Here is a 23509-nt window from a genome sequence, read left to right on the forward strand (position 1 = left end):
AGGCAAATGATCGTTCGATACCAGAACTCCCGGCAGATCGCGTAGTTTTTACCCTGCTGTCGTCAAGGGAAATCGTTGCCAAGATCGCACAGTACCGAAGATCTTGTTGAGTGCCATTCAGTTAGAGCCCCTTTGAGCCCATGGCCCTTTGAACTCATTATTCTAGTGCACTTATCAAAGTTTAGCCTTCGTTATTAGACACACAAGAGATCAAGAAGAATGATCTACTTGATTCCTCGTTCGAATTAGCCTTTTCTGCTCCTTCCCAATCCGACCCTCAAAAGCAGGTACAAGTCCTTCGCTTCAACTGCAATTTGATCCTCTTGCTCCTTCGACCATACACAAAATCACACCCAACCCTCGCTTTATCTGACCACGATAAGAAGGTTACATGCCATCAACTTCATCTCAACATCTTTCTTTTTCAAGTCTCTTCCCCCTGAGGGCATCTCCCGAGCTCCTGCTAAGCTTTCACCAGCAGAGCAAGTTGACAGTAGTTCCACCCTCTCTGCACATCTGTATAGCAAAACACGTCTGCCGTTTCCAAGTCCGCGTAGCCCTCACGATCCTGTAAAATCAGTTCATTTATTCGTACATCCTGTAAGCGATCAAACGCAAACATAGCGTGTCACGCTTAAGCTTCCCCTTTGCTTTTCGCGATCGACCTGTCCCCAGATGAAGATCATACAGAATCTCAACTTGTCAACGTCAGCAAGGACAGGCTTGGGACGGATCGTACGATCTTTCCAGATCTCGGTCTTTGCAGGTCTGGATTCCAGTGGACCGTGATATGTCATGTGATTGATAATAATTTTCTTTTTTTTGCTAAGGTAGGTGTTAGGAATCTGTTAGTTCAGTGCTTGGTTACATTGAAAGATATCTCGACTAGTAGATGGAAGTTGTTTCAGACAGCAAAAATATCTAAAGAAAATTATCACGTCCCTCGAAGCACGTTTCAACGAGGTGTAGGTAGAGCTTGCATACTTTACCACCAAGATCCAGCGAGCAGACATTAGACAAACAATCCTCCAACACGGCACCAACCTCGACAAACGGTCTTCATAACAATGCCCGATTTTCGAAGAACGGCTAAGTCGGCCATTTTTCGGACTCCTAGTCCCCCTCTTGTGCCCAAAAATATCATGATCCTCCCGAATCGCGTTTCACGACAATTTGGAAACGGGAAGCCAAGACCACGCAAGTTTGGCATCATCACCGTCACACCAGCCTGGTCATCATTCTAGCGACAGACAAGATGTTCTTCGTTTGTCGACTATTTGTTTGGAGAGAGATAAGGAAAAATAAAGGGCGAATTTAAGCTGGAGAATTATCGTGACATGATAAGACATGGCTAGAAACCTATGCCAAATTTAGCAAACAGAAAATGAATCTTAAAACTCGTCTTCAAAGGTACAGAACCAAGAAATATTAACGTGTAGTTTAGAAGGGGCCAAAATATTAATGCGAAGTAACTTGTGATACTATTAACAAAACATTATCAGAAACAATACACAAACGGATTAGACTCGGGAAGAGAAGATCAGATGAAAAGTTCCCGGCAACCCAGAGAAACAGAAACAGCTAGACTCGCGATATCTCACCGTGATAATGAATCGTGTTAAAGGTGAGCCGTAAGCCGAGGACTTCAAATTCAAAAATGGGAGATCTCGTAATAGGAGCTAGTATGTGGTCAGCGTACGGCATCTGTGAGTTTATGTACCAGAGTGTCCGAGATGATATCTCGGTCCCAAAGGCCTTGTGTTTTTTGAATTATATTTTCTAGACTGTGTCCACACAGGGTTAGTAATAGTTGGATTCATATGACCTGGACTTTATGCTCGATTAGAATTCGCTAAGATTATTTATCTAAACATCAACGTAATGTATCAGCACGCTCAGTGTAGGATGGGGAAAAGGCTGAATAGAGTAAAAGGTGGTGAAAAAACAGACTGCCCGAATGCAATATCTATTCCCCTCAACAAGCCGCAAGTATGCTACCAAATCAAACGATCCACTTATGTCTGCCATTCTCTGAATAATCCATCCGCCACCATACCTCCTATCGAGGTTTCACCACTTCGGTACAGCCTACTACCACGCGGACTTGCGGACTAAAACCCAGGCCCAGTTTGTTCATATTTACGCCAGAGAAAAACCACCATGACAGGAAGAGAAAGTCGTTCAATCGTCTCGCGTGCCTTAGATAGCGTACTTTCGGGTCCATTCTCTAGCAGTCGATTCATATCTGGAGCGATCGGTCTTGTAGACGTGGGCAATTTCGGGCACGAGAGGGTCATCAGGGTTGGGATCTGTAAGCATGGAGCAGATAGAGAGGAGGACTATATAGGTCAGTACGTTGTAAAACACGGCAACGGGATGACTTACCTTTAGAAATAGTCAAGGCTGGGGACCACTGGTCACGCAAGATATCGAGACAGATGGATCCGTTGGAGTTGATATTTGGGTGATAAATTCTGGTGGTGAAGTTGACCTTCGGTGGCTTGAATGGGTAGTCTGTTGGGAAATGGATCGCTAAGAAGAAGACACCTCCAGAGTATGGTGAGTCCGACTGTAATTTGACAGTTAGTATCTCTGCCATGCGTTTGAATCGGGATTCAGCCTTGTCAAAATGATGACGGAATTGCCCGCGAAGATTTGTGGGCAGATAAGAGGATCACACTTACAGGACCCATGATGGTTGCTTGCCAGTGGAACTGTAGAAAGCCAGAAGTCAGTTTAATCCGTACACATTACGTGGTATATTTGGAAGTATGTGCGCTCGCAGTTCGTAAAAACCAAATCTTGAGCGTGTGGTGATCGTGATCATAAAAGACGTACCAAATCATCTCCGATAGGGCCAGCTGAGCAGGAAGACGGTGGGTCACTGTATTGAAAGCGAGAATTAGTCAAACATTCTGCTCTTGTCTTTGTTCTTCAAACGATTATTGATGATATCGCAGAACCCCGCTTGCGCAGAAATCAACCCCACCACAGCGGTTCATTCTAACGGTGGCGGTGAGGGGTGAGGCATAAACGTACCGGCCCAAATCCGTGAGTTCCTTGTTGATTCTCTTCAACGCCATTGTATTTATGAGGCCGAACTTGAAAGTTGTTGTAGATGCACTCTTCGAGTGTTGAGGTCGAGGCGGAGCAAACTGGACGAAGTTCTGTGTTGTCACTGTCAGCCACGAGCGTCCGCGAAAGCCGTGGAACACGACGAAGATGAAGGGACGGTGTTAAATGCGCAACTTACGAAGTGAGTGTGGCAGATGTAAACGGGTGATGGGAGTTGGAAGGTGGTTGGAAGACGGAAGGGTTTTGTAGATGTAGAACGAATGGTGAATCGGCGCGGCGTCAGGAATGGATTGCTGGCGCCAAATCGGTCTATGGGGTAGGCGCAGAGATTTAGCGAGCTTGACGAACCACCTGTTAAAACTTAGAGCAGATGACTGTATTTTTACACAGCGTTTATGTCAGGACGATTCAAGAGTCTCGGCCTTTCCATATGATTCTGCCAGTAATGATTCACGGTTACACACGATTTTGCAGTTTAGATAGCCAGCGTCGTATATTTGTTTTTAGCCTTTCGAATCCCAGGCCACATATGGCCTAGGAAAGCGGCGGCCAAGGATAACACTATTTTGGACTGGGTTCTGCACACAACGCACAGCCGCTTTTAGGAATATCAGAATTCCATTCTCATTAACATAATGACGTTTGCGTGGGCGGAAAAAAGAAAACCATAAAGACTCTCACCATCACAGAATAATACATGTTCCCTAGTCACCAATACCTCGCAAGAAGGTCATTTCTCTTCAAGGTAGTATCATTACACTCATATAGCTATACTACTGTACATTTGGTGTTTCTCTCAAACGAACGCTTGTATCCCGGTGATTGCTCTTCCAAGTATAAGACCTCCGTTTTGTCAGCATTAATGATTCTTTCGAGAACATGAGGGATAACTTACTATGGATATCGCTTTGCCCCTCGTATGTTTGAGTCACAAACAGATTCGCCACATGTCTTCCAATCCCATATTCATCGCTTACCGCATTGCCCCCAAAGATCTCTTGTAGCGTTCGTGCGTTGTACAGTGCACGATCACAATTTTGTCTTTTGATCATACTGATCATCTCTGGCGCCGCCAAGCCCTTGTCCTTCAGTCTGCCAACTTGGACACATGCAATTGTCCCAAACGCGGCATCAGTGGTCGCATCAGCCAACTTCTTCTGTACCAGTTGGTATTTGGCAATAGGGTTGCCTTTGAACTGCTTCCTTTCGAGCGCATAGGTCCGCGCTCGAGATATACAGTCCTCTAACGCACCAGTGATCCCCCATGCAATACCATATCTGGCGCTATTCAAACACGTAAATGGGCCTCGAAGCCCTTCGACATCAGGGAACATATTGGCTTCCGGAACTGGACATTCGTCCAGCTGAATCATGCCGGTCAGAGACGCTCGCAGTCCATTTTTGTCTTTGAGTGCAGGCGTCTCTAGTGTTCCGGGTGGACACTCGGACCTTTCAACCAAGTATCCTCTGATTTTCCCCGTCTCATGGTGCTTCGCCCATACCAACAAGACATCTGCTATTGGGGAGTTGGTAATCCATGTTTTCGAGCCTGACAAAGAGAGATAGCCCTTCTTCGTGGGATGGGGTTTCGCTGTCGTCTCCATGGACCCTGGGTCACTGCCATGATTTGGCTCTGTGAGACCAAAGGCACCCAACAATTTACCCTTGGCCATTTTAGGGAGAAATTTGTCCTTCTGTTCTTGTGTACCAAACTCGTCAATCCCTCCCATGACCAGTGAAGACTGTACTGACATGCCAGACCTATATCCACTGTCCACTCGTTCAACGGCCTTGGTGATAAGTCCAGAAGCCACGTTGGAAACGCCCGCACAGTCGTATCCTTGGATTGTAGCACCTAGGAGACCAAGCTCTCCCATCTCCTCGAGTATCTTTTTATCATAGTGTTCGTCTCGGTAGGCCTCTAGGTGGTCCGCATTAGACAGTACCTGATGCATGATGGATGAGACTTACGGAGGACTCTAGGCAGCATGCGTTCTTGACAATATGCCTCTGCCGTTTCTTGAATCGCTATTTCTTCCTCCGTCAGAAGACTCTGTGCGTTTAAAGGATCTTCCCAATTGAAGGGTTGTGGGGTAGCGTGAGCTGCATATCCTCTTGCCGCCAAAGGGCGGATCGCAAAAGAGGATTGCCTAGCGGATCGTAATAGTAGCGGCTTGTACATCTTGAGAAATCGAAGACTATAACAGTAGCATTGCAATTTGGTTGGGGGGGGACTTCAACTAATATGGTCGACTCCAGGACTAGAAAGACGGTTGTTAGCCCCGCCGATTCGCCTGTACTTCTTCAACGCTCCGAGGCTTGTTCGGGTATCCCATTTTTGCAAGAATTGACCTAGGCTTGGGAATTCACCCAGCACAACGCCAAATGATGTATTTGTACAAAGATTTGGAGATTTTTGGTAGTCATGTTGCATGAAAGATCCGGAGGTTTGACTTCCAAGACCACGTAGTTAGTAGAAATTCAATATTTTCCAAACGAACTTGTCGGCTGCCATACCCCTGGTCATCAGCTGCAAGCACTCAGTGAACGCGACTCCAGCGCGAGGTCGCGTTTCCCAACTCTCCCACGTCACTGATCACAGCTTTTTCTACATCGAGCAGGTAAATAAGCGACACAATCGAAAAACTACGGCAAGATGGGTATTAAATCGCTATTCTCAATAATCAAAGATGAGGCACCCGATTCCTTCAAAGAGGGCGAGATCAAAAACCAATTTGGTCGAAAAGTAGCCATTGTAAGTTCATCCCCGCATCAAGACTTTTGCATTTGGCTGATCATATCCCTAGGATGCGTATGGATTTACAAGCCACCATAGACACACCTCCGCTAATATATTTCAAGTTCCATGAGCATATACAGTTTCCTGATTGCGGTTCGATCCAATGGAGAGATGTTGACAAACGAAGACGGCGAAACTACTTCACATTTGATGGGCATGTTCTACCGAACATTAAGGATCGTCGACAATGGAATCAAGCCACTATACGTATTTGATGGTGCCCCTCCCAAGCTCAAGTCTGGAGAGCTTGCAAAACGTTTTCAGAGAAAAGCGGAAGCCACTGAGGGTTTAGAAGAGGCAAAAGAAACGGGTACTGCAGAGGACGTTGAGAAATTCTCGCGAAGAACCGTCCGTGTCACAAGAGAGCATAATGCCGAATGCCAGCGTCTTTTGAAATTAATGGGTATCCCATTCATCATTGCTCCTACAGAAGCAGAGGCACAATGTGCTGTTTTGGCACGAGCTGGGAAGGTATACGCTGCAGCAAGCGAGGATATGGATACATTATGCTTCGACTCACCCGTCCTACTTCGACATCTTACGTTCAGTGAACAACGTAAAGAGCCAATTCAAGAGATTTTTGTCGATAAGGTTCTTGAGGGCCTAAATATGGACCGTAAACAGGTATTGTCGTACTGGACGTACTGGTTCACACTCAATGCTGACTATGTTAGTTCGTTGATTTATGCATTCTTCTCGGTTGCGATTACCTCGATCCGGTACCCAAAGTAGGTCCTTCGACAGCACTGAAACTCATTCGTGAGCACAAGACCTTGGAGAACTTTGTCGAATACGCTCAGAAGACGGGAAAATTCGCTATACCAGAAGATTGGCCATACAAAGATGCTCGGGAGCTTTTCTTCAATCCCGATGTTCGGCCAGCTGATCATGAGGACTGTGAATTCAAATGGGATGCACCAGATGTTGATGGTCTTGTACAATTTTTAGTGACAGAGAAAGGGTTCTCTGAGGACCGAGTCCGCGCTGGTGCCGCAAGATTACAAAAGCAGCTAAAAAGCGGACAACAAGCGCGACTTGAGGGATTTTTCAAACCTGTTCCAAAAACCGAGGAGCAAGTCAAGAGCTTAAAACGTAAGAATGAGGCGAAGGTTGAGGAGAAAAAGAAGAAAGTCAAGGAGGAAAAGAAAGAAAAGAAGCAAGCCAAGGGCAAACCAAGAGGAGGAGCATGATTTGAGTCTGTGTATGTACATTTCTGCTTTGGTGGTAGCTTTGTTTCTCAGCTACAGGTGCATTTGGCGAACGATGGAATGGGCTCATACCACGTTGGAGTTTGGAGCATATGATATACTGTTACAGTTACGGAGCTTAATGCTAAGAGGAAACGATGACAGTGTGAACGAGGAAATGGTCTAGATTATTTAGGTGCTTTGTAATATTAAGCTTGTAGCTGCTCAATTAGTGTGCTCCCGCTACAAAGCTTGATCGCGTGCATCTCGGATCAGATATGAATATCTTACTAAAGTATGTGGAGTAAAGTTGAGAACTAAAAGTTGTTATAAGGGTATATGAGCTCCAAAATGAGCTTCTACAGATTGAGATGTGTTACAAGGCCCAATGTCCCATCCAGCCAATCCCATCCATGCCCTTTAATACAATAATACAATACAATGCTAGAATCCACAAGGTTAACTACGCTTCCCAAATCATGTCCCAGAATAGACGGCCGTTACACCCCTCCCGCATTCGATCCTCTGCTCAACGCTGACATTCCTCCCATTAACCTTGACCTTCTTCCTCGGCGTAATCTGAAACCTGTGCTCCTCTCTCCTCCCTTTCTCTTTATCGGCAGCGACATCCATAGGAGGGATATACACCGGATTACTGACGTTATTTCGCTTTCCAGTGCCGAGCTGGTAATGCTCATTTCCTCCCCACCACAGCACATCCGCGCCCCAGTTTGTGTCATTTATGGAACTTCGATGGTCGGCTGCAAGGTGGACTACGTTGTTCATGGTTGCTGCGGCGTGTGTTGCGCCAACGGAAAGATGGGCGAGACGGATTGGGATCACACGATTGGCTGCCTCGTCGTATTCGAAGAGACCAGAGAGAGCTTTGATTTTGGTGGGCGTTCCTTGGACATGAGTCCATCTGCCGTTTCCTAATCCGCCCCAGATGCCCTGTCCGCAAGACCATGTATCCGCTGTTACTCGTCCTAAACCTCGGGGGTCCTCCTCGCCTTGGCCCGCAATTCTTGTTGCGTCAATTGTGAAGAAGCTGTTGACGCCTCCAGCTGCGATGTTGGTAACTCTTGGACGCAGATTCGTGCCTTTATACAGCTTCTCAATTGGCAATAGTGAAGGGGCATCGATGAACGGCGATTCAGAATCGGGGTCGAATCCTAGTTGTCCGGTTGAGTTGTCGCCAAAAGCAAACACTCTGCCTTGGTTATCAAGAACCAGAGAGTGATTATCGCCGGTTGCTATCTTCTCTATTTCAAAGCCTTTCAAAGTGCTGATTTCGTGTGGTTGATCATATGGACCTTTTGGCCTGGTACTCCAAGTCAATCCCGGAACTCCCAATTGTCCTCTCGAAGGGAAATCCTCGGTTCCTGAGGCGGCCGAGAAGACTCGTCCCTTCGATGTCAAAATGAGACAGTGCTCAAGTCCACTGCTGACGTCCTGTACTTTTTCTCCCCAGGCCATATTGCTAGGTTGAAGCTCTCTATAGCTGATCATTGACTTACTCTTCCAGAATGGAAACCATGAACTCTCTAACGGCTTTGGTCCTGATATCTGATCCGCTTGAATTGCTGGGACCGAATAGACGGTGCCGCTTGCGCTCAAGGCAATAATCCTGTCTCGCGAAACTGAAAGTTTGATTAAGTTCTTCCCTTTCAACGTTGGCGTGGGCTGTGAGGAGCCACTCGAAAAGGCCTTCCCCCATTGTAGCAAGTCTCCATTCTCGTTGATTGCGGCTCCGAAGTTCCTATCCAGTTTGATGTCTCTGATCAACTTTCCGTCGAAGTAAGGGATCCTCTGAGGAGTTTTGATATTTGGCTCATCTGAGTCAGGAGCAACTACCTTCCCGGTATTTGAACCCCAAGCATACACCCCAGGATTCTCCCAACTCTTTTTTACTTGCAAGTGCTGTGAGCTTATCAAATCTCTATTCTCTTCTCTTGAGGTACTTTTTCTTCGTGGCTTCTCAAACGTGACTTCCGCTGGTGCTGGAGCAGCCTCCGCGTGAAGGGACGTTGGATATCCAAGAGTGTAAAGACATCCACCAGCAACAGTAAGAGAAAGAAGGAAGGCTGCCGCTCCATTCCTGGGTAATGATCTAGATGCAACAGCTACTCTAGGCGGATTGCTTCTTCTGTAGCATCGTTGCTGGCCGCGTGACACTTTGCTTGCTCTCTGAGCGATGTCAATCGTTCTCTGAAAGCTCCTAGAATGAATCATGATGATGGTACTTGGATACCGTTAGCATTGATAGAACTACATGAGAAGGCTGAGTGCTTCAACGAACCTAGCAAAATAATACTGTTGCTTGACACCCTTTGCTTGTCAGCCTTGTCTCTTAATGACGATATCCATTATCGGGCGGTCGATAGAGACCTGATATGTAAGTTTCTCGTCAATAGTGTTTCGACCACCGCCGATTGGCCAAGCAAAGTCCCTTCCTGCAGCGGTGGCCCGAGCTCTCCACAACTTCGGCTCGAATTCGGGTCATTTCCTTGTCCGTCAAAACACGTTTCTATCAGCCTGGCGTGCTATGTACTATCACTCATTCTGACGCCTATACCCAATTCGGTAGCTTGAGATGTATGAAGATTCTTGGTATAGTTTCGTTCCGGAAACTTCAAAGACAGAAGATGCTCCCTCACATGGTCCGAAACATAACCGACGGGAATCTCTTCTGAGACAAACAAACGTGAGTTGGACCCGACTAACAGATCAAGAAGTACTAACAACTTCAGGGCACTGAATCATCCGGTGGGCTTCTTGAACCCATCGAAGATTTGCCGATTTTCCATGCTCCCCCCCAAGCGACGGTCGCTAGGAGAGCTAAGTCATACAGTGACTTTTATGATGCCGCAACTCAGTATTTGAAGAGGCCCGAGAAAACGGTCTCACTGGACTCTCCCGGACTTTTAGTGGATACACCACAATCCTCCTTTGAACAAGGTTACTTGTTTGAGGACTGTGAAGATGAACTTCTTGACGCAAGTCACGAAGAGTACCAGTCCGTACACTCATTTACGTCCAATTGGGAAGACTTCGTTGACGAGCCGTAGACTGTATCGAGATCAATTGGTTTTATCTGAGCGCCATCTAGACACTTTACTAAACGATACAACTTCCGCGCTAGATTTACTGGCCACTCTCTCAGAGTCATTCAAAGCCGTTGAGTCAGAAACAACTGCATTTCAGAGCCAGTGTGAAGACCTCCTGGGCGAGCAAAAGCGCCTTCGTGACTTAGCGGATGAGATTGGAACAGAGTTACAATATTATGCATACTTAGAGCCTCTTACCCGGCGCCTTAACAATCCTGGAGCAACTAGGCTCATAAGAGGAGATGACTTCTTGGACATGCTCATCAACCTCAACACATGTATAGATTTTATGGACCGACATGTAAGTTGCGATGGTGTATACACTAGAAAAAAGATAGATCTCTGTTTGTCGGGTTCGGTTGAAGAGAATTTATGCTGACATGCAGCACAGCCTGGCTATCGAGACTCAAGTGTCTACAAAACTCGATACGTGTCATTGCTTGAGAGAGCCTTAAATCTTGTGCAGATAGCAGTATCTTCCTCCTTGCGAGAAGTGTCAATTGAAAGTGCCAAGCAACTCCAGATCAAGGACAATACAGATACAGCCGAGTACATATTACTTTATGGTAAGTACGAAACCATTGTCAACAGCCTCGGCTCTCCGGTTGAGAAGCTGTTGACAACTGGGGACTTTGCTTTTGAAGGTCAAAAGGCTGCTTACGCGACCCAATGGCGAGACTTCTATAACCAATTGGTGGACAACTATATTAAGAGTCGTGAGCCGGTCGGCGCTCTTGTAGCAAAGAAGCTTTCCAAATTTGCTGCTGAGACGAGTCCTCAGAAGGACTTCAAAGGTCTGGCTAGAAGATGTGTACAATATATCTTTGAGGTGTGCCACAACGAGCTTACGCTTGCGGAGACCTTTTTCCAAGATGGTGACCACTGGAATAAAGATAGCGAGCTGGCCGAAAAGATTGAGCAAAATAGATTTTCGCATCTGTTGACTTTACACAACTTCCTCGTACCTCATTTGCGCGATGGAGATCTATCGCTTGCTTGCAATCTCATTGGTTGGTTAGAAGCGACTTACTTGATGTCTAATGAAGACGAAGATTACAATATCGACAGAAAGCGAGATTCTCAGAGACTAACGGCCCATGTGCTGCTTGAAAAACATCTATGGCCACTTTCTGATGGCCTGTTTTTAAAAGCAGCCAAAGAAATGGAAATTTTCAAACCAACATCGCAAGATCTCCAAGTTACTGGGAATCAAGCCGCTCGACGGGCGAACAAAGGGAAGGCGCCTGAGCTTACAGAAACCCCAGAAAGCGAGCTTCAGAATGGTGATGAAGGTCACAGTTTCGCGACACCAGGTATGGAAAATGCATTTCCAACAGTTAAAACAGCAGTCAAATTACTCGTCATGTATAATGATAGAGTTTACGACCGTCCGGTAAGAATCTTTCCCCTCCAGTACAATTGCACACTAACTCGGCTTAGAGGACTGGAGATGTTCTCTATGAAATTGTTCATCAAGCAACCGAGTCTCTCCAGAAAGCGGCTACTGTCATCAAAAGGACAACGACGATGATGGACGCACAAATGTTTCTTATCAAAAACCTCATGCTTATAGAAAATCTCTTCATGACTCACGAGATTCCCGACTCAATCCGCTCATCATCTGAGTACGACTTTTCCCCAATCTGGGAGACCATAAGAGAACTACAGGAGAACAAGCAATTGTTCAATCCCCTCGCTTACTTCACTCCATTGCTGAAAGGCAAGTTACTCCCGGCTGTCAAGGATCATCTTTTGGATGCTAGAAAGGAGCTAGAGAGGGTACTGGTGCAACAGATTACTGCCTTCACAAAGTATTGGCAAGGAAGGATCAAGGAGGGAAGGAAGAAAGGAGTGAGTGCGAAGACTGAGATCGAGCTTGATGAGCTGCTGAGCAAAGTCTTTGAGGATGAGACTACAAGAGCCGCCTTATGGAAGATGATTAGAGCCGATGAGACTTAGAGGCGCAAGACCTAGGAACAGATTCACAGAATATCTAGTTGGTAGTCGGTAACCCGACGACGGATGATCGAGTCCAGATGTTGATATTTACGTGATGATATCAATGTACAACGAGACTCTTCAGTCTCACCGAGCAGCGTATCACATATTCTCAAATCTCCCTTCTACCTATGTCAATGTTCGGAACACGGAGAAAGCTCTACCGAGCTTTAGCACTATAATTTATATCTTACGGTATCTACCAGGCTCCGCCGACACAATTGACTCCTTCGAACTTGCCGAAACGGTAGCTGAAGACGAAATTCAGAAAGCCATGCTTTTTTGACAGCCATCGGCTTTCGGGAGTTATTTGACTCCGATTCATATGACATGAAGGCGCGTATTTGAGAGATCACATAAGCTCAAAACCCAGATGCGGACCGGCTGATGGTTATCCCATATATGGAATCACATCCATGGATCCTGTTCAATCACGTGCATCTCTTCTACAAATAACGCTCCAGACTCTACCTTCCATTTTATTTATACCACATTCCGCAATATCATTTCCAATACAATACAACTAAACTCATCAAGATTCGATTACATCTGAACTGTCACCGTACTACGTAAAACTTCCTCACTCAAACATCAACACCATCGCCAAAATGACCACCCCCTCAATCCCACCTCCATCCCAACTAACAGTTCACTCCAAACCCTCCGCCCCAATCTCATACACCTTCATTCCCCCCTCACCCCCCTCACCCCCCTCCAAAAACCTCATCGTCTTCATAAATGGCCTCGGTCTCCCCGCCGCCTCCTGGAAACCGACTCTCATCCACCTCCTCACCCAACCCACCCACCCAGCCCTCCTAACCTACGACCGCTTCGGCCAAGGCCTAACAACCTCCCGCGATCCTCTCGATGGAACACCCGGGAAAGAACGAGGTCATAACTTTCAGGATATAGCAAATGACCTACACTCTCTCCTCCAAGTCGTGGCTGAGAAAGAATTCCAGAGTTCGAGGATCGAAGATGTGAATATCATCATGGTAGGCGCCTCAATAGGCTGTCCCATAATCCGTCTCTACATCGCCACCCACCCAGGTGTGGTCTCAGGCGTTATATTCCTCGACTCCAACATCCCGCACTTAAACTACTCTGATTTCCTGCCGGACCCCAGCGCCCCGAATTTCGATCGTGCCAGCGTAATCGCAGAAGATTGCACGCTACCTCAATACATCGGTGCGCGGCTTGCGTTATGCAAGATGTTTGATTTGGATGCGAAGAATCCGGAAGGGATTGATAGGACGCAAGGTCCTCGATTGTTGCCCGAAGCCGAGAATCCGAAACTGGTGGGAAAGGATGGGAGGATGGAGTTGGTGGTTGTGGGACATGATCCGGAGACTTTTGCGAGTATGAGTTTGGAGAGGATGGGGACGCCGAAGAGCTTGAGTGAGAAGTTTACTAATAAGTAAGTCTGTCCTTGGAGTTTATGATTGGGGACATGCTAATATGTGTAGGTATTGGGCTGGGTACAATGAAGGATTGACGAGATTGGTGGACGATGGGAAGGAGAGAAAGGTAACGATTGCTAAGGGATGCGGACACTTTATACAGTCCGATGATCCAACGTTCGTAGGTGAGGAGATTGTGAAAATGAGTGAGAGAATTGGCTGGTGATAACATGAGCTGGTTAAATCAACGATTAGCTTAGGGTGTTGGGCAAATCCTTTGTTCTGATTATTTTAATCTTAGAATCTTAGTTTGAATTCAAGTCTGCTAGCAATGCACCCGACAGTGCAGTGTTACATCCAAACGTGAAGCCATAAGCCTACAAAACTGTCGAGACCACCAACGTACGAGTGCTCAGCCGAAAATTAGACGCGTTTCCCACATAGTTATACGCCTGTATTCTCTTGATCTGAGAGAATCAACTAACGCCATCCCAATGCAACAACTGTTTTTCCAAGCGAAGAAACATACTCTCGCAAGAGATTCAAAAGTCCCAAGAGATCCACTCCACTTTCGGAGGTAACAGCGGCATAACAGCATCTTCAAACTTGCCCGTCTTGCTCATAGCCTCATATGCTGCCCTCGTAGTATCGTCATATTCATTATCTGGCATTTGAGCGTCGCTGGTGAAGCGTGGCGGACCTTCTGGAAACCAAATATCGGACCAGGTGCCATCTGGGTTTAATGTTCCTGCCTGACCTTCCTTATACACCACTCTCTTACCCTTGAAACTCGTAAATCTTCCATCTGGTCCTTTTGTGCTGTAACTCTCTAGGGGAGGGTGGGCAGAAGCCCCAAAATTCGTATTAGCTGCTAAGCTGGTGGCGCCACCATTCGCAGGACCTCCGTTGATATGGTTCTGCGCGCTCGATTGAGCACCATTCATAAACGTATTGGGTTGTGCTGAAGTCGGAAATCCTGACTGATTGCCGTTCAAGAACGGATTCGAAGGCATTGGATTTTGTACAAAGGGCTGTGCTCCATTCGTGAATGGATTTACGGGTGCTTGAGACTGTTGAGCCGTATTGCCGTTATTACCAAAGGGGTTTGTCGGAGCTGGCTGGGAGGGCTGTCCAAAGGGATTTGGCGCGGAAGTCGGTACCCCAAATGGCTGAGGTAAAGGACTAGGCTGCTGCGGAGTTCCAAAAGGGTTTTGCTGAGGGCTCTGCACACCACCAAAGGGATTTGCCGCCACTGGTGGTTGTGACGGGGCTCCAAATGCCGAGGAAACTGCTGGCTGAGCTCCAAATGCTGCAGCAGGCTGGCTTGGTTGTCCGAAGGGGTTGGGTGATGGAGTCCCAAAAGGGTTTGGGTTTTGTCCCAGTGTAGAAGGGCTTCCAAAAGCGCCTGTAGAAGGAGCCCCAAATGGGTTTGGCTTCTGACCTAGAGCAGAGGGCGCACCAAAGGCTCCTGTTGGCTGTGATGGTGCCCCAAAAGCTCCAGGTTGCGATGGGGCTCCAAAAGGAGTTGGCTTCTGTCCTAAAGCTGACGGCTGTCCAAATGCACCACCACCAGAAGGTGCTCCGAAAGCCCCTGAATTCGGTTGCGCCGGTGGTCCAAATGGATTCGGATTAGGTGAAATCTGCGCTGGGGCTACAGCATTAAGTGGATTGACTTGTTTTCCAGATGTATTAATTTCACTAACAATATCAAGTCGGTTGGGGTGTGACTTTTCGCCATCTATAATGAATTGAACGGCTGCGTCAACATTATTGAGGATCGTCTGAATTTGCTGTTCTGATTGCTGATACAAAGCATTGGCTTCCTGAATCTAGGAGGATGTTAGTCCACGGTATTTGCACATAGGCTTTTCAGAATTTTCAACCCACAGCTTGTTGCTCTGCATTCGCTGCTCTCGCCTGGTAATGGTAGAGTCGCATCTCTTCAAAGCTTTTCTCGCGCTGCTCGCCTCCAAACAGTTGGACAGGCGCTAGCCTCCCAGGTCCATACGCAGACAATATCCATTGCGGTCGTTCTGAAGAGAGATCGATAGTTATGGCGGCCTTGTCAAGTTGGTACGGTAGAGCTCCCCTTGGTGCTTGTGAAGCTTCTTTCGTCAGCCATGGGGTAATTGAACTCGGATATGAAGCGGCCCACCCTGATTCTGATATCCATTATTTCGATTGTTAAACCCCGAGTTCCTTGTATTATTTTCTGGCACCTGCAGAGCGGCATAACGATTGTTGTTCGTGGCAGGCCTGGCTTCGTCGGGATGATAGAACTTGCAATTACCTAGGGACATTTTAGCTGGTGAACCTCTTGGACGATCCTATTTCATACTTCCGTAACGACAGTTTCCCTGAGTCCAGAACCTGCATGTTGGTGGGGGCATGGTACTGTCTCAATATAACAAAATCCTCAAGGATGCGCTTCTCCAGACTCATGCCATGTTGTGGTGCTAAAGGTAGAATGAATTATTGGAATCGCATCAGACTGGTTTACAAGATCTGAACAAAGACTCCTAATATGCTCGGTTTTTGTGGGTAGGGGAGGGGTCGCGAATTATTCTGATACGCGGATGGTAAAAAGTGTCTGGTTGGGCGACGCGGATCTGAATAGTTCGCGTCGAGGTCGAGCCAGGCCTTTTCCGGGGAAGCTTGGCCTGACAAGAGCACACATGACGGAGCCACAAATCCATCGGCAAGTACTTACTCGTTATATGTTCACGCACTAATTATTCAGGGTCAACCTTCTACAAGCTGAGTTTTGCCAAAGATCAAATTTCATTAGGTATTACGAAACTACCTAATTAACAATTTTATTGCCATGATAACAATCCATGATTAGGCTGAGAGATTCTTCGGACGACAAAGGAACATTCGAGATTGGCCTGGCCGTGAACAACATAGCTTCTGTTGTCTTACGCAAACGGATCTGGAAGGGTCACGCCTTATTGGTTGATCGAGGGAAATGCACAGAAGTTGATATTAGTAATGTTGCATTCAATATTGGTATCTAACAAGCCTCCCCAGCGACTCCTCTTGAAAAGCCTTCAACGCCCCGAGGTTATCCATATCGTAGCATTAGTATTACAAGATCTACCTCTCCAAAATCATGTCACTAAATTGCAGAGTGCATTTTTCAAAGGAATCTAAGAAGCCTAGATCCACTTGAAGCCAGTTAACTTGACTTCTCTTTGGCGTCTGCTTTCTTCGCGGAACTTCATCAACTCCCTAGACTTTTCCCATGCATTTTCTTGCTCATCTGCTAATCGTGCAAGGTCGGCATCGCGTATTTGCTTCCAGTCATCGCCGTGTAACTGCTGATACAACTCATCGGTCCCAATTTCCATCTTTTTAGTCCAACTCTCCAAAGCAGAAAGTTTTTGGTTTGCCAGCCACGCTGTAGAGCTTTCCAGATCAGCCTTTACGCGCTTAGCCTTCGCAGTAGCCTCGGCTTCCAATTCAGCCTCGCGCGCCTTGCGCTTCTTCGTCTCTTCCTCTCTAGCGCGTGCTTTGTCTGCAAGATAGCGAAGACTGTGAGACAGAACTCGCTTCTCCTCTGGAACTGGATTGGCTTCGAGAGGGGGAGCTGTGAAGAAGATGACTTTGCCATATTCATCACGCTGGAACTGGCTGCGAATGTCGCTGGGTATCGCAAAATTTGCCTGCTCCGACAGTGTATATACTTCGACAGGACGTGGAGGATTGTAGGCATTATTGTGTGTTATATGCGGGGTTTGGACGGGCGCAGACGTCCGTACGGGCGTGACAGAACTTCGATCCTGGTAGTGCCCATAGCTGTTCATTGGATTGGCATGTTGAACTACGGGGGTAGCACCAGATGTGTACTGAGGAGCATAACCAGTCTGTTGATAGCTTGGGGTATGAGCGACTGGCTGATGCGATGCAGATCCATGCGAGCCATAGGAGTTCTGGTGCGTCAAAGGAGCAGGCGAAGGTGATGGTCGAGCTGCTGGGAATTGTTGACCAAATTGGCCTGGTGTCGGGGTATGGCTGGCCATGGGTGAAGGCTGAGTTGCATTTGAGTGGGTGCGCGCCAAAGAGAGATCGCCTTGTGAGCCGTATCGAGGTCGGTCACTAGTGATGGGGCGACGTACTGGTTCGGGTTCTGGTGGAGGTGGTGATGGTGTGGGTTCTGGTGGTGGAGATTCCTTTGTTTTGTTAGTGATTCACGTTGCGGAAGATGGAGACCCAAAAAAAACTTACATTCGCTTCGCGTGGACGCTTGTGGACAGCTCCCACGATAGGCGGCGCGTTGGCAGCTCCCCAGGTCGGCTTTGGCAGCGGATCATCCTCTTTCGCATCTTCTCTCAGTAAGTGTTTGATGGGACTTGGGACTTTTTTCGTAGTCCGAGGTACGTCAAATAAGTCCATCTCGTAATCCTTCTCTCGAACTTCGTCCGGAACACAGCTGGCCCAGGTCTTGATTTTGTTCAATTTATGCTGGACTTCGTTATATCGAGCTTCGCACACATATACTTCTTTATCAGCAGGGAATCCTCGCGGACGACCCTTGTTGAATCGAGTAAAAAACATGACAAAACATCGGTCGACGATCTCATCCGCTTTATGGTCGCGATACTGCCCAGTCTTGACAACTTCGTTCTCGAGAAAGTGCTTCTCATATCGGTGTACAGTCTGTTCTGGGCGATAGTACCAACACGCGTTAATCCATTTCTGGCCAGTTGTATCTTGCCATGTTCGATATATCTGGGCGACTATGGGTTTTGTGACATCGTTCGGATTCGCCAGATGCACCCAATCTCCAACCTTCCATAACTCTCCATTATGGAGGATTTCAGATAGCGGAAGCCGTCCATCCTCATCAGCAAAATCAGAGTCAGGCTTTTTCTTTTCCTGCTCGGCGATAATCTTCGCCTCTTTCTGCAGATGGACTGCATCTTTATACACTTGACTATCTTCCAGGTTATAGGACTTTGCGTTTTCGAACATTAAATTTAGGTCTTTCAGCACTTGGTCAACAGATTGGTAATTCTTTCTCTTAGCTCTCTTCTTGATCGTGTCCATCGCAATCGGCTGCTTGATTTCCTGGTAGTATTCGGGCATTACAGACTTGTCGGGTAGCTTTTCAAAATGAAGGACCTCCAACTCATTTGCCTCGTTCTTATATTTTCGAAGGTTCTTTAGAATGTTGTTGATCCGCGCTTCCATTGGGGTGTGAACTTTTGGTGGTCTGCCTCTTTTCTTCTGCGCTTCCGGGTCTTCATCGTCCTGCACCTGCTTACTGATTGCTTTGCTATCGCGCTTCGCAGCTGCAGAAGACCTTCGTCCGCGTTTCGTACGTCTTCCCCTTGGGCGATCGTCGTCCGTTCCTTCATCTTCTTCATCCTCGTCCGTATCTTCCTCTTCCTCCTTTTCACTCTCTTCAGGTGGTGAAGGTTCGCGTGGTGGTGATGGCTCGACTTCTGGGATCTCTCCCAGATCTGGAAGAACCGCCTCTTCGGCAGTTAATACCTTATCCTCGACCAGCTTTTCTAGCTCTTTCTTGAAAAGCACCTCTAGCGCCACGGCATCTTTGTAAACCTCCGCTGACGGACGATTGTATACCTTGGCATTATGGAATATTAGGGCGAAGTCTCGAATGAATTCTTGGTGGTTCTGGTACTGCTTTTTCAGGATTTTGCTCTATCATACGAATTAACTTATGCTTGCTTGAATTGAACCGGGAAACAAACCCTGATAGTACTAAATGCAACTGGCTCCTTTATGACCACAAAGTAATCTTGGTAAAGTCTCTTGTTGAGCATGCGCTGAAATGCGCCAGACAACTCTCTTTCATCACTACGAACGACAGTTAGGACAATTGCCTCAGAACGGTTTGGGTATTCCAACCCAAGTCAAACATACTCTTCTGGGTCTCTAGCTTCACTCATGCGCTTCACTATGCCATCTAGAACATCTAATTCTTGTTTATTCAGGCCTGTCGCTCCTGTAGCCGGAGGTGCTGGAGTGGAAGATGGCGCAGGTTGTGTCGCATTGCTTTCTGGCGCTACAGGGTCCTCTGTTTTCACTTCTGTTGGGGCCGTCTCGGATACTGGAGGCTCTGCCGACATTTCGAATGCTATCTGGTCGTAATTCGACCTGTGGAGTCGCTGTCAAGGGAGCTTTGGGATCCGGTATGAGAGTATCGCGACCGCGTTGGAGTGGAACTTAAGATTTGAGCTTTGACCATATTCCACGTGATCTACAATGGTATGAATGTCAACTTCACTTATCACCTGAAGCAAGATTACCTCCTGAGCGTAACGGAGGTCAATTCTTGGATTGAGTTGTGTTGTTATCTGCATGGGTTTATATTTCTGGCGTCCTGATGACAATTCACATGTAAATGAGTGAGAAAACCGGTACGACGGATTTGGCCTTAGCTGGACTCGGTCTTTGTTATTCAGTCACTTTTGAACTTGCTATTCCTTGAGAAAGTTTGAAAGTATTTTTGCTAGAATTACGTGTCATTCTTGAGGGCCACGATATTAGATGACTCTCCATACCCATATTTTCCACATGTCGCATTCGTAAGTGACAACAGCTACACAACTCTAACCCCACTACAGTACGAGCCTCCGATTCGGATCCTCGCCCCGCGCTCCACGACACATCCCAAAATGCGTACTCGTCTTCGCGCACCAGGAGGCGCATCAACTATCACTCTGCCAGACGACGCCAAAATATCTGATTTAATATCGCAAATCAAAGAGAAGACTTCCCTCTCGAGCTTTGATGTAAAATATGGCTACCCACCACAACCTCTCATCCTCGAGCAGTACGAGAGCTCCCAGGCTCTGAGCAGCCTCGGTATCAAACTCGATGGCGAACAGCTTACCATCAGCGCGCGAGATCCTCCACAGGAGCAGACACCTGTGGTAGCGAGTAAAGATGGACAGAACACAGGAGAGGCTGGAATTACGAAGGGACATAAACCTATAGGATTGAAGAAGAAGACGATGGAGGAGGAAGTTCCTGAGCTACCTATGCCTTCGAGAGGCGCAACACTTGGTATGTCCTCAAAACAACAGATTAACAAGTTAAAAAGCAAAACACTAATATCTGACAGTAATGAGAGTAATGCCCGACGACAACTCCTGTCTCTTCCGCGCCTTTGGCACCGCAGTCCTCCCCGGCGACGACTCCTCAATGCCCGAACTACGCTCCCTCGTCGCAAGCGCAATCCAATCCGAGCCCGAAGTCTACACCAAAGTAGTCCTCGAGCAATCCCCCGACGACTACTGCCGCTGGATACAAACCCAAGACGCCTGGGGCGGTGCCATCGAGCTAGGAATCCTATCCAAGCACTTCGACATCGAAATCTGTAGTCTAGACGTCCAGGTACTTCCCCTTCCCCCTAGCAAAATAAAAGTCAGAAACTGACACCCCCAGTCCCTACGAATAGACAAATTCAACGAAGGCGCCTCAACACGCTGCATCCTCGTCTACAGCGGCATCCATTACGACACGATCGTGCAATCGCCCTCGGACCCACCACACACGAAAGCCACTCTGTCCCCAGATCTCGACAAGCGGGTGTGGGAACAAGACGACGAGGAGATTCTGGTGTACGCGACGGAGCTGTGCAAGAAGTTGCAGGCGAAGCATTATTTCACGGATACGGGGGGCATGGCTATCAAGTGTGGTGTATGCGGGGTGATTGTGTATGGTGAGGGACAGGCGAGTGGGCATGCGCAGCAGACGGGGCATTACGATATGGCTGAGGTAACGACGTAGGTGAAGTTGTCTTGGACTTGCTTGAAGTCTAATCGAATATGACTTCTAGCGTTTCTTGAACTATCTGGTCTCATTCCTTTTCAATCATAATCACGCTGAGTTGCGAAGCTGTAAACCCGGAATGCAGTTGTCAAGTGACAACACAGCCCGGCCTCCAGTTGCCAAGTACATTCTCAAATCATCACATTTCAAAAACTGGATATCAGGTATGTTTCAGAAGCGTTCAAATTCCTCCCAAAATTCTTGGTCCACCCCACCAACCAGAGATCCGTAAAATACGTACAAAGAATAGGATCCCAAAATCCGTTCAACGAAAGTGTCGAAGACATAACAAGTTTTCCCATCCGACCTTGTACCCCCATTGTCCATCTATAAATGTCTGTCAAAAAAGAAAGAAAGAAAAAAACTCCTCCATTTCCATCACTCCGTCCGTCCTTTAAAGTTTAAACATAGCAAACACTAAAACGTTGCGCGTCGATATATATGTACTCCGTTTTCCTTGCCGGTCATGAGAGAGTCGTATATGTAACGCCGTCATCAGAGTTTATAAACGTTCCAAAATCCCGTCTTCCAAAAAATTCGCTGGCGCCTGCGCACATCAGATGCTAAAGATGCGCTGATGAAGAGAGTGCCGAAGAAGCAGAGACTCGACTCTCATTTCTGCTTGTTGTGAAGACTTACGCCTCGGAAGGAGCTGTGCCATGAGCGCCGCCACTGCCCTTGAGGAAACCCCAGTACTGTTCGGCTTCGAACTGCTGAGGGCTGTTCTTCTTCCACATGGTATTGAAGGTGTTGAAGAGAAAAACATCGGCTGGGTTCGAGCTGAATGCATCCTTGATGGTTTGGATGGCCTTTTGTTGATTGCTCTCGGAAGGAACTGCTTTTTGATTTGGCAATCCTTGCCATGGCCATCCGGTCTCTGAGATAACAATTCGTTGGTTGGGGTTTGCAAGTTTCTTCCTAAGGTTCGCCATTTGGTCTTTGATGAATTGTCCTGCGCCTTCGGCACTGGTATTTGGGTCAAAGAAAGGATGACAGTTGACAGCGCAATAGGTGGAAGCATCGCACATCTTGATGCCATTATCCGTATTCGTGGCAACGAGAGTATCGGTGGTAACTACAACAGGAGATGACCATCCGGCGGCCTTCAGCTTTTCCTTAGCGGTTCCAATCGCAGCAACAACTTGATCAGGACTGGCTTTTCCTTCGTTGACTAGTTCGTTTCCAATGGAAACTGTGTCAACACTTCCCCAATCTCCACCCACATCTGCGATGAGTGTGTTAAGATCATTCTCTAATTGACTCAGGTCGAAAACGGCAGCGAAAAGCTTCATTCCGTGGGCTTTGGCTTGTTCGAGGACTAGTTTGGTCTGATGATTGTCTACACCGTAGATTCTAACGACTGAGAAACCCTCGCCTTTGATGCTGTCGAAATCTTTCTTCATCTGATCTGAGCTTTTGACTGAGTGGTCAGGATTGTATGGCGAGTAGGTGAAGCCAAAACCACTCCCTCCACCAGATGATGGAGTCTCGGTTGTAGGTTCCTGTGGACTAGGTGAAGGAGCTGGAGAGCCGGTTGTTTGAGCAGGCTGGGCCGGGGGTGCGGCTGGAGGAGGCTCTTGGTTTGGAGGTCCTTGGTTTTGAGGAGGTCCTTGATTGTTGTTTTGCGCTGCTGGTGCTGGGGTGGGGTTCCCATCTCCAGTGACTGTGGCAGTTGGGTTGCCAGCAGCGTCAACATAAACTCTTACCACGTCGGCAGGCTGTGCAGCGACGGTAACCCAGGTTACTTCGTCCTTCTTGTAATGTTGGTGCATATGACGACCTCCTAAGTGGTGTTAGCTGGTTGCAAAATGAGATGGAACTGCGACTTACGGTAAGGTTGTGCGGAAGCAAGTTGAAGCAGCGACACAGTCGCGATGGCGAAGCTTGTAGTCTTCATATTGAGTTCAAGAAGTCTATTCTTATTCTCGTGATATCGTTGATAGTTTGTTTATCTAAGCCGACCAGCGGTAATTAGCAAGGAAATTTTTGGTTTGGTAAGTTTGTGGATTTGAACGTGAGAAGGGAAGGTTGAGATGGTAGCAAGAATGAGATACTCGAGGTCAACACTGCTTTGTGCACTTCTCTATATCTCTCGTCGCCGAAGAACAAAGCGATCGACCAACGACAACAATGGCAACA

The 23509-nt window shown here is 47.3% G+C and overlaps 9 protein-coding genes across 9 annotated transcripts; 4 read left to right on the forward strand and 5 right to left on the reverse strand.

Moving 5' to 3' along the window:
- Positions 1-2199: 2199 nt before the first annotated feature.
- On the reverse strand, positions 2200-5257 carry GLAREA_05338 (UBC-like protein; the record flags this gene model as incomplete). The annotated part of the gene is made up of 8 exons (XM_008078627.1): positions 2200-2339; positions 2386-2569; positions 2685-2714; positions 2839-2884; positions 3040-3167; positions 3254-3426; positions 3971-4996; positions 5047-5257. The coding sequence occupies 8 exons, from the start codon at positions 5255-5257 to the stop codon at positions 2200-2202; spliced, it is 1938 nt and encodes a 645-aa protein (XP_008076818.1).
- A 729-nt stretch (positions 5258-5986) lies between these two features.
- On the forward strand, positions 5987-7065 carry GLAREA_05339 (PIN; the record flags this gene model as incomplete). The annotated part of the gene is made up of 2 exons (XM_008078628.1): positions 5987-6499; positions 6550-7065. 2 exons carry the CDS (start codon positions 5987-5989, stop codon positions 7063-7065), a joined length of 1029 nt encoding a protein of 342 aa, XP_008076819.1.
- A 474-nt stretch (positions 7066-7539) lies between these two features.
- Positions 7540-9294, reverse strand: GLAREA_05340 (RCC1/BLIP-II; the record flags this gene model as incomplete). The annotated part of the gene is made up of 1 exon (XM_008078629.1): positions 7540-9294. The coding sequence occupies one exon, from the start codon at positions 9292-9294 to the stop codon at positions 7540-7542; it is 1755 nt and encodes a 584-aa protein (XP_008076820.1).
- A 361-nt stretch (positions 9295-9655) lies between these two features.
- On the forward strand, positions 9656-12128 carry GLAREA_05341 (uncharacterized protein; the record flags this gene model as incomplete). Its single annotated transcript, XM_008078630.1, has 5 exons — positions 9656-9766; positions 9813-10078; positions 10131-10470; positions 10561-11562; positions 11610-12128. The coding sequence occupies 5 exons, from the start codon at positions 9656-9658 to the stop codon at positions 12126-12128; spliced, it is 2238 nt and encodes a 745-aa protein (XP_008076821.1).
- A 647-nt stretch (positions 12129-12775) lies between these two features.
- On the forward strand, positions 12776-13793 carry GLAREA_05342 (alpha/beta-Hydrolase; the record flags this gene model as incomplete). The annotated part of the gene is made up of 2 exons (XM_008078631.1): positions 12776-13584; positions 13634-13793. 2 exons carry the CDS (start codon positions 12776-12778, stop codon positions 13791-13793), a joined length of 969 nt encoding a protein of 322 aa, XP_008076822.1.
- A 316-nt stretch (positions 13794-14109) lies between these two features.
- On the reverse strand, positions 14110-15867 carry GLAREA_05343 (uncharacterized protein; the record flags this gene model as incomplete). The annotated part of the gene is made up of 3 exons (XM_008078632.1): positions 14110-15396; positions 15455-15672; positions 15723-15867. 3 exons carry the CDS (start codon positions 15865-15867, stop codon positions 14110-14112), a joined length of 1650 nt encoding a protein of 549 aa, XP_008076823.1.
- Positions 15868-16725: 858 nt separating this feature from the next.
- GLAREA_05344 (Bromodomain-containing protein) lies at positions 16726-19662 on the reverse strand (the record flags this gene model as incomplete). The annotated part of the gene is made up of 4 exons (XM_008078633.1): positions 16726-17739; positions 17795-19234; positions 19285-19390; positions 19457-19662. 4 exons carry the CDS (start codon positions 19660-19662, stop codon positions 16726-16728), a joined length of 2766 nt encoding a protein of 921 aa, XP_008076824.1.
- A 549-nt stretch (positions 19663-20211) lies between these two features.
- On the forward strand, positions 20212-21328 carry GLAREA_05345 (Cysteine proteinase; the record flags this gene model as incomplete). The annotated part of the gene is made up of 3 exons (XM_008078634.1): positions 20212-20602; positions 20661-20932; positions 20984-21328. 3 exons carry the CDS (start codon positions 20212-20214, stop codon positions 21326-21328), a joined length of 1008 nt encoding a protein of 335 aa, XP_008076825.1.
- A 677-nt stretch (positions 21329-22005) lies between these two features.
- On the reverse strand, positions 22006-23267 carry GLAREA_05346 ((Trans)glycosidase; the record flags this gene model as incomplete). Its single annotated transcript, XM_008078635.1, has 2 exons — positions 22006-23153; positions 23201-23267. The coding sequence occupies 2 exons, from the start codon at positions 23265-23267 to the stop codon at positions 22006-22008; spliced, it is 1215 nt and encodes a 404-aa protein (XP_008076826.1).
- Positions 23268-23509: the final 242 nt, after the last annotated feature.

This window comes from Glarea lozoyensis (genome assembly GCF_000409485.1).
Source record: "Glarea lozoyensis ATCC 20868 chromosome Unknown GLAREA10, whole genome shotgun sequence".
In the NCBI taxonomy this organism is placed as follows: Eukaryota; Fungi; Ascomycota; class Leotiomycetes; order Helotiales; family Helotiaceae; genus Glarea; species Glarea lozoyensis.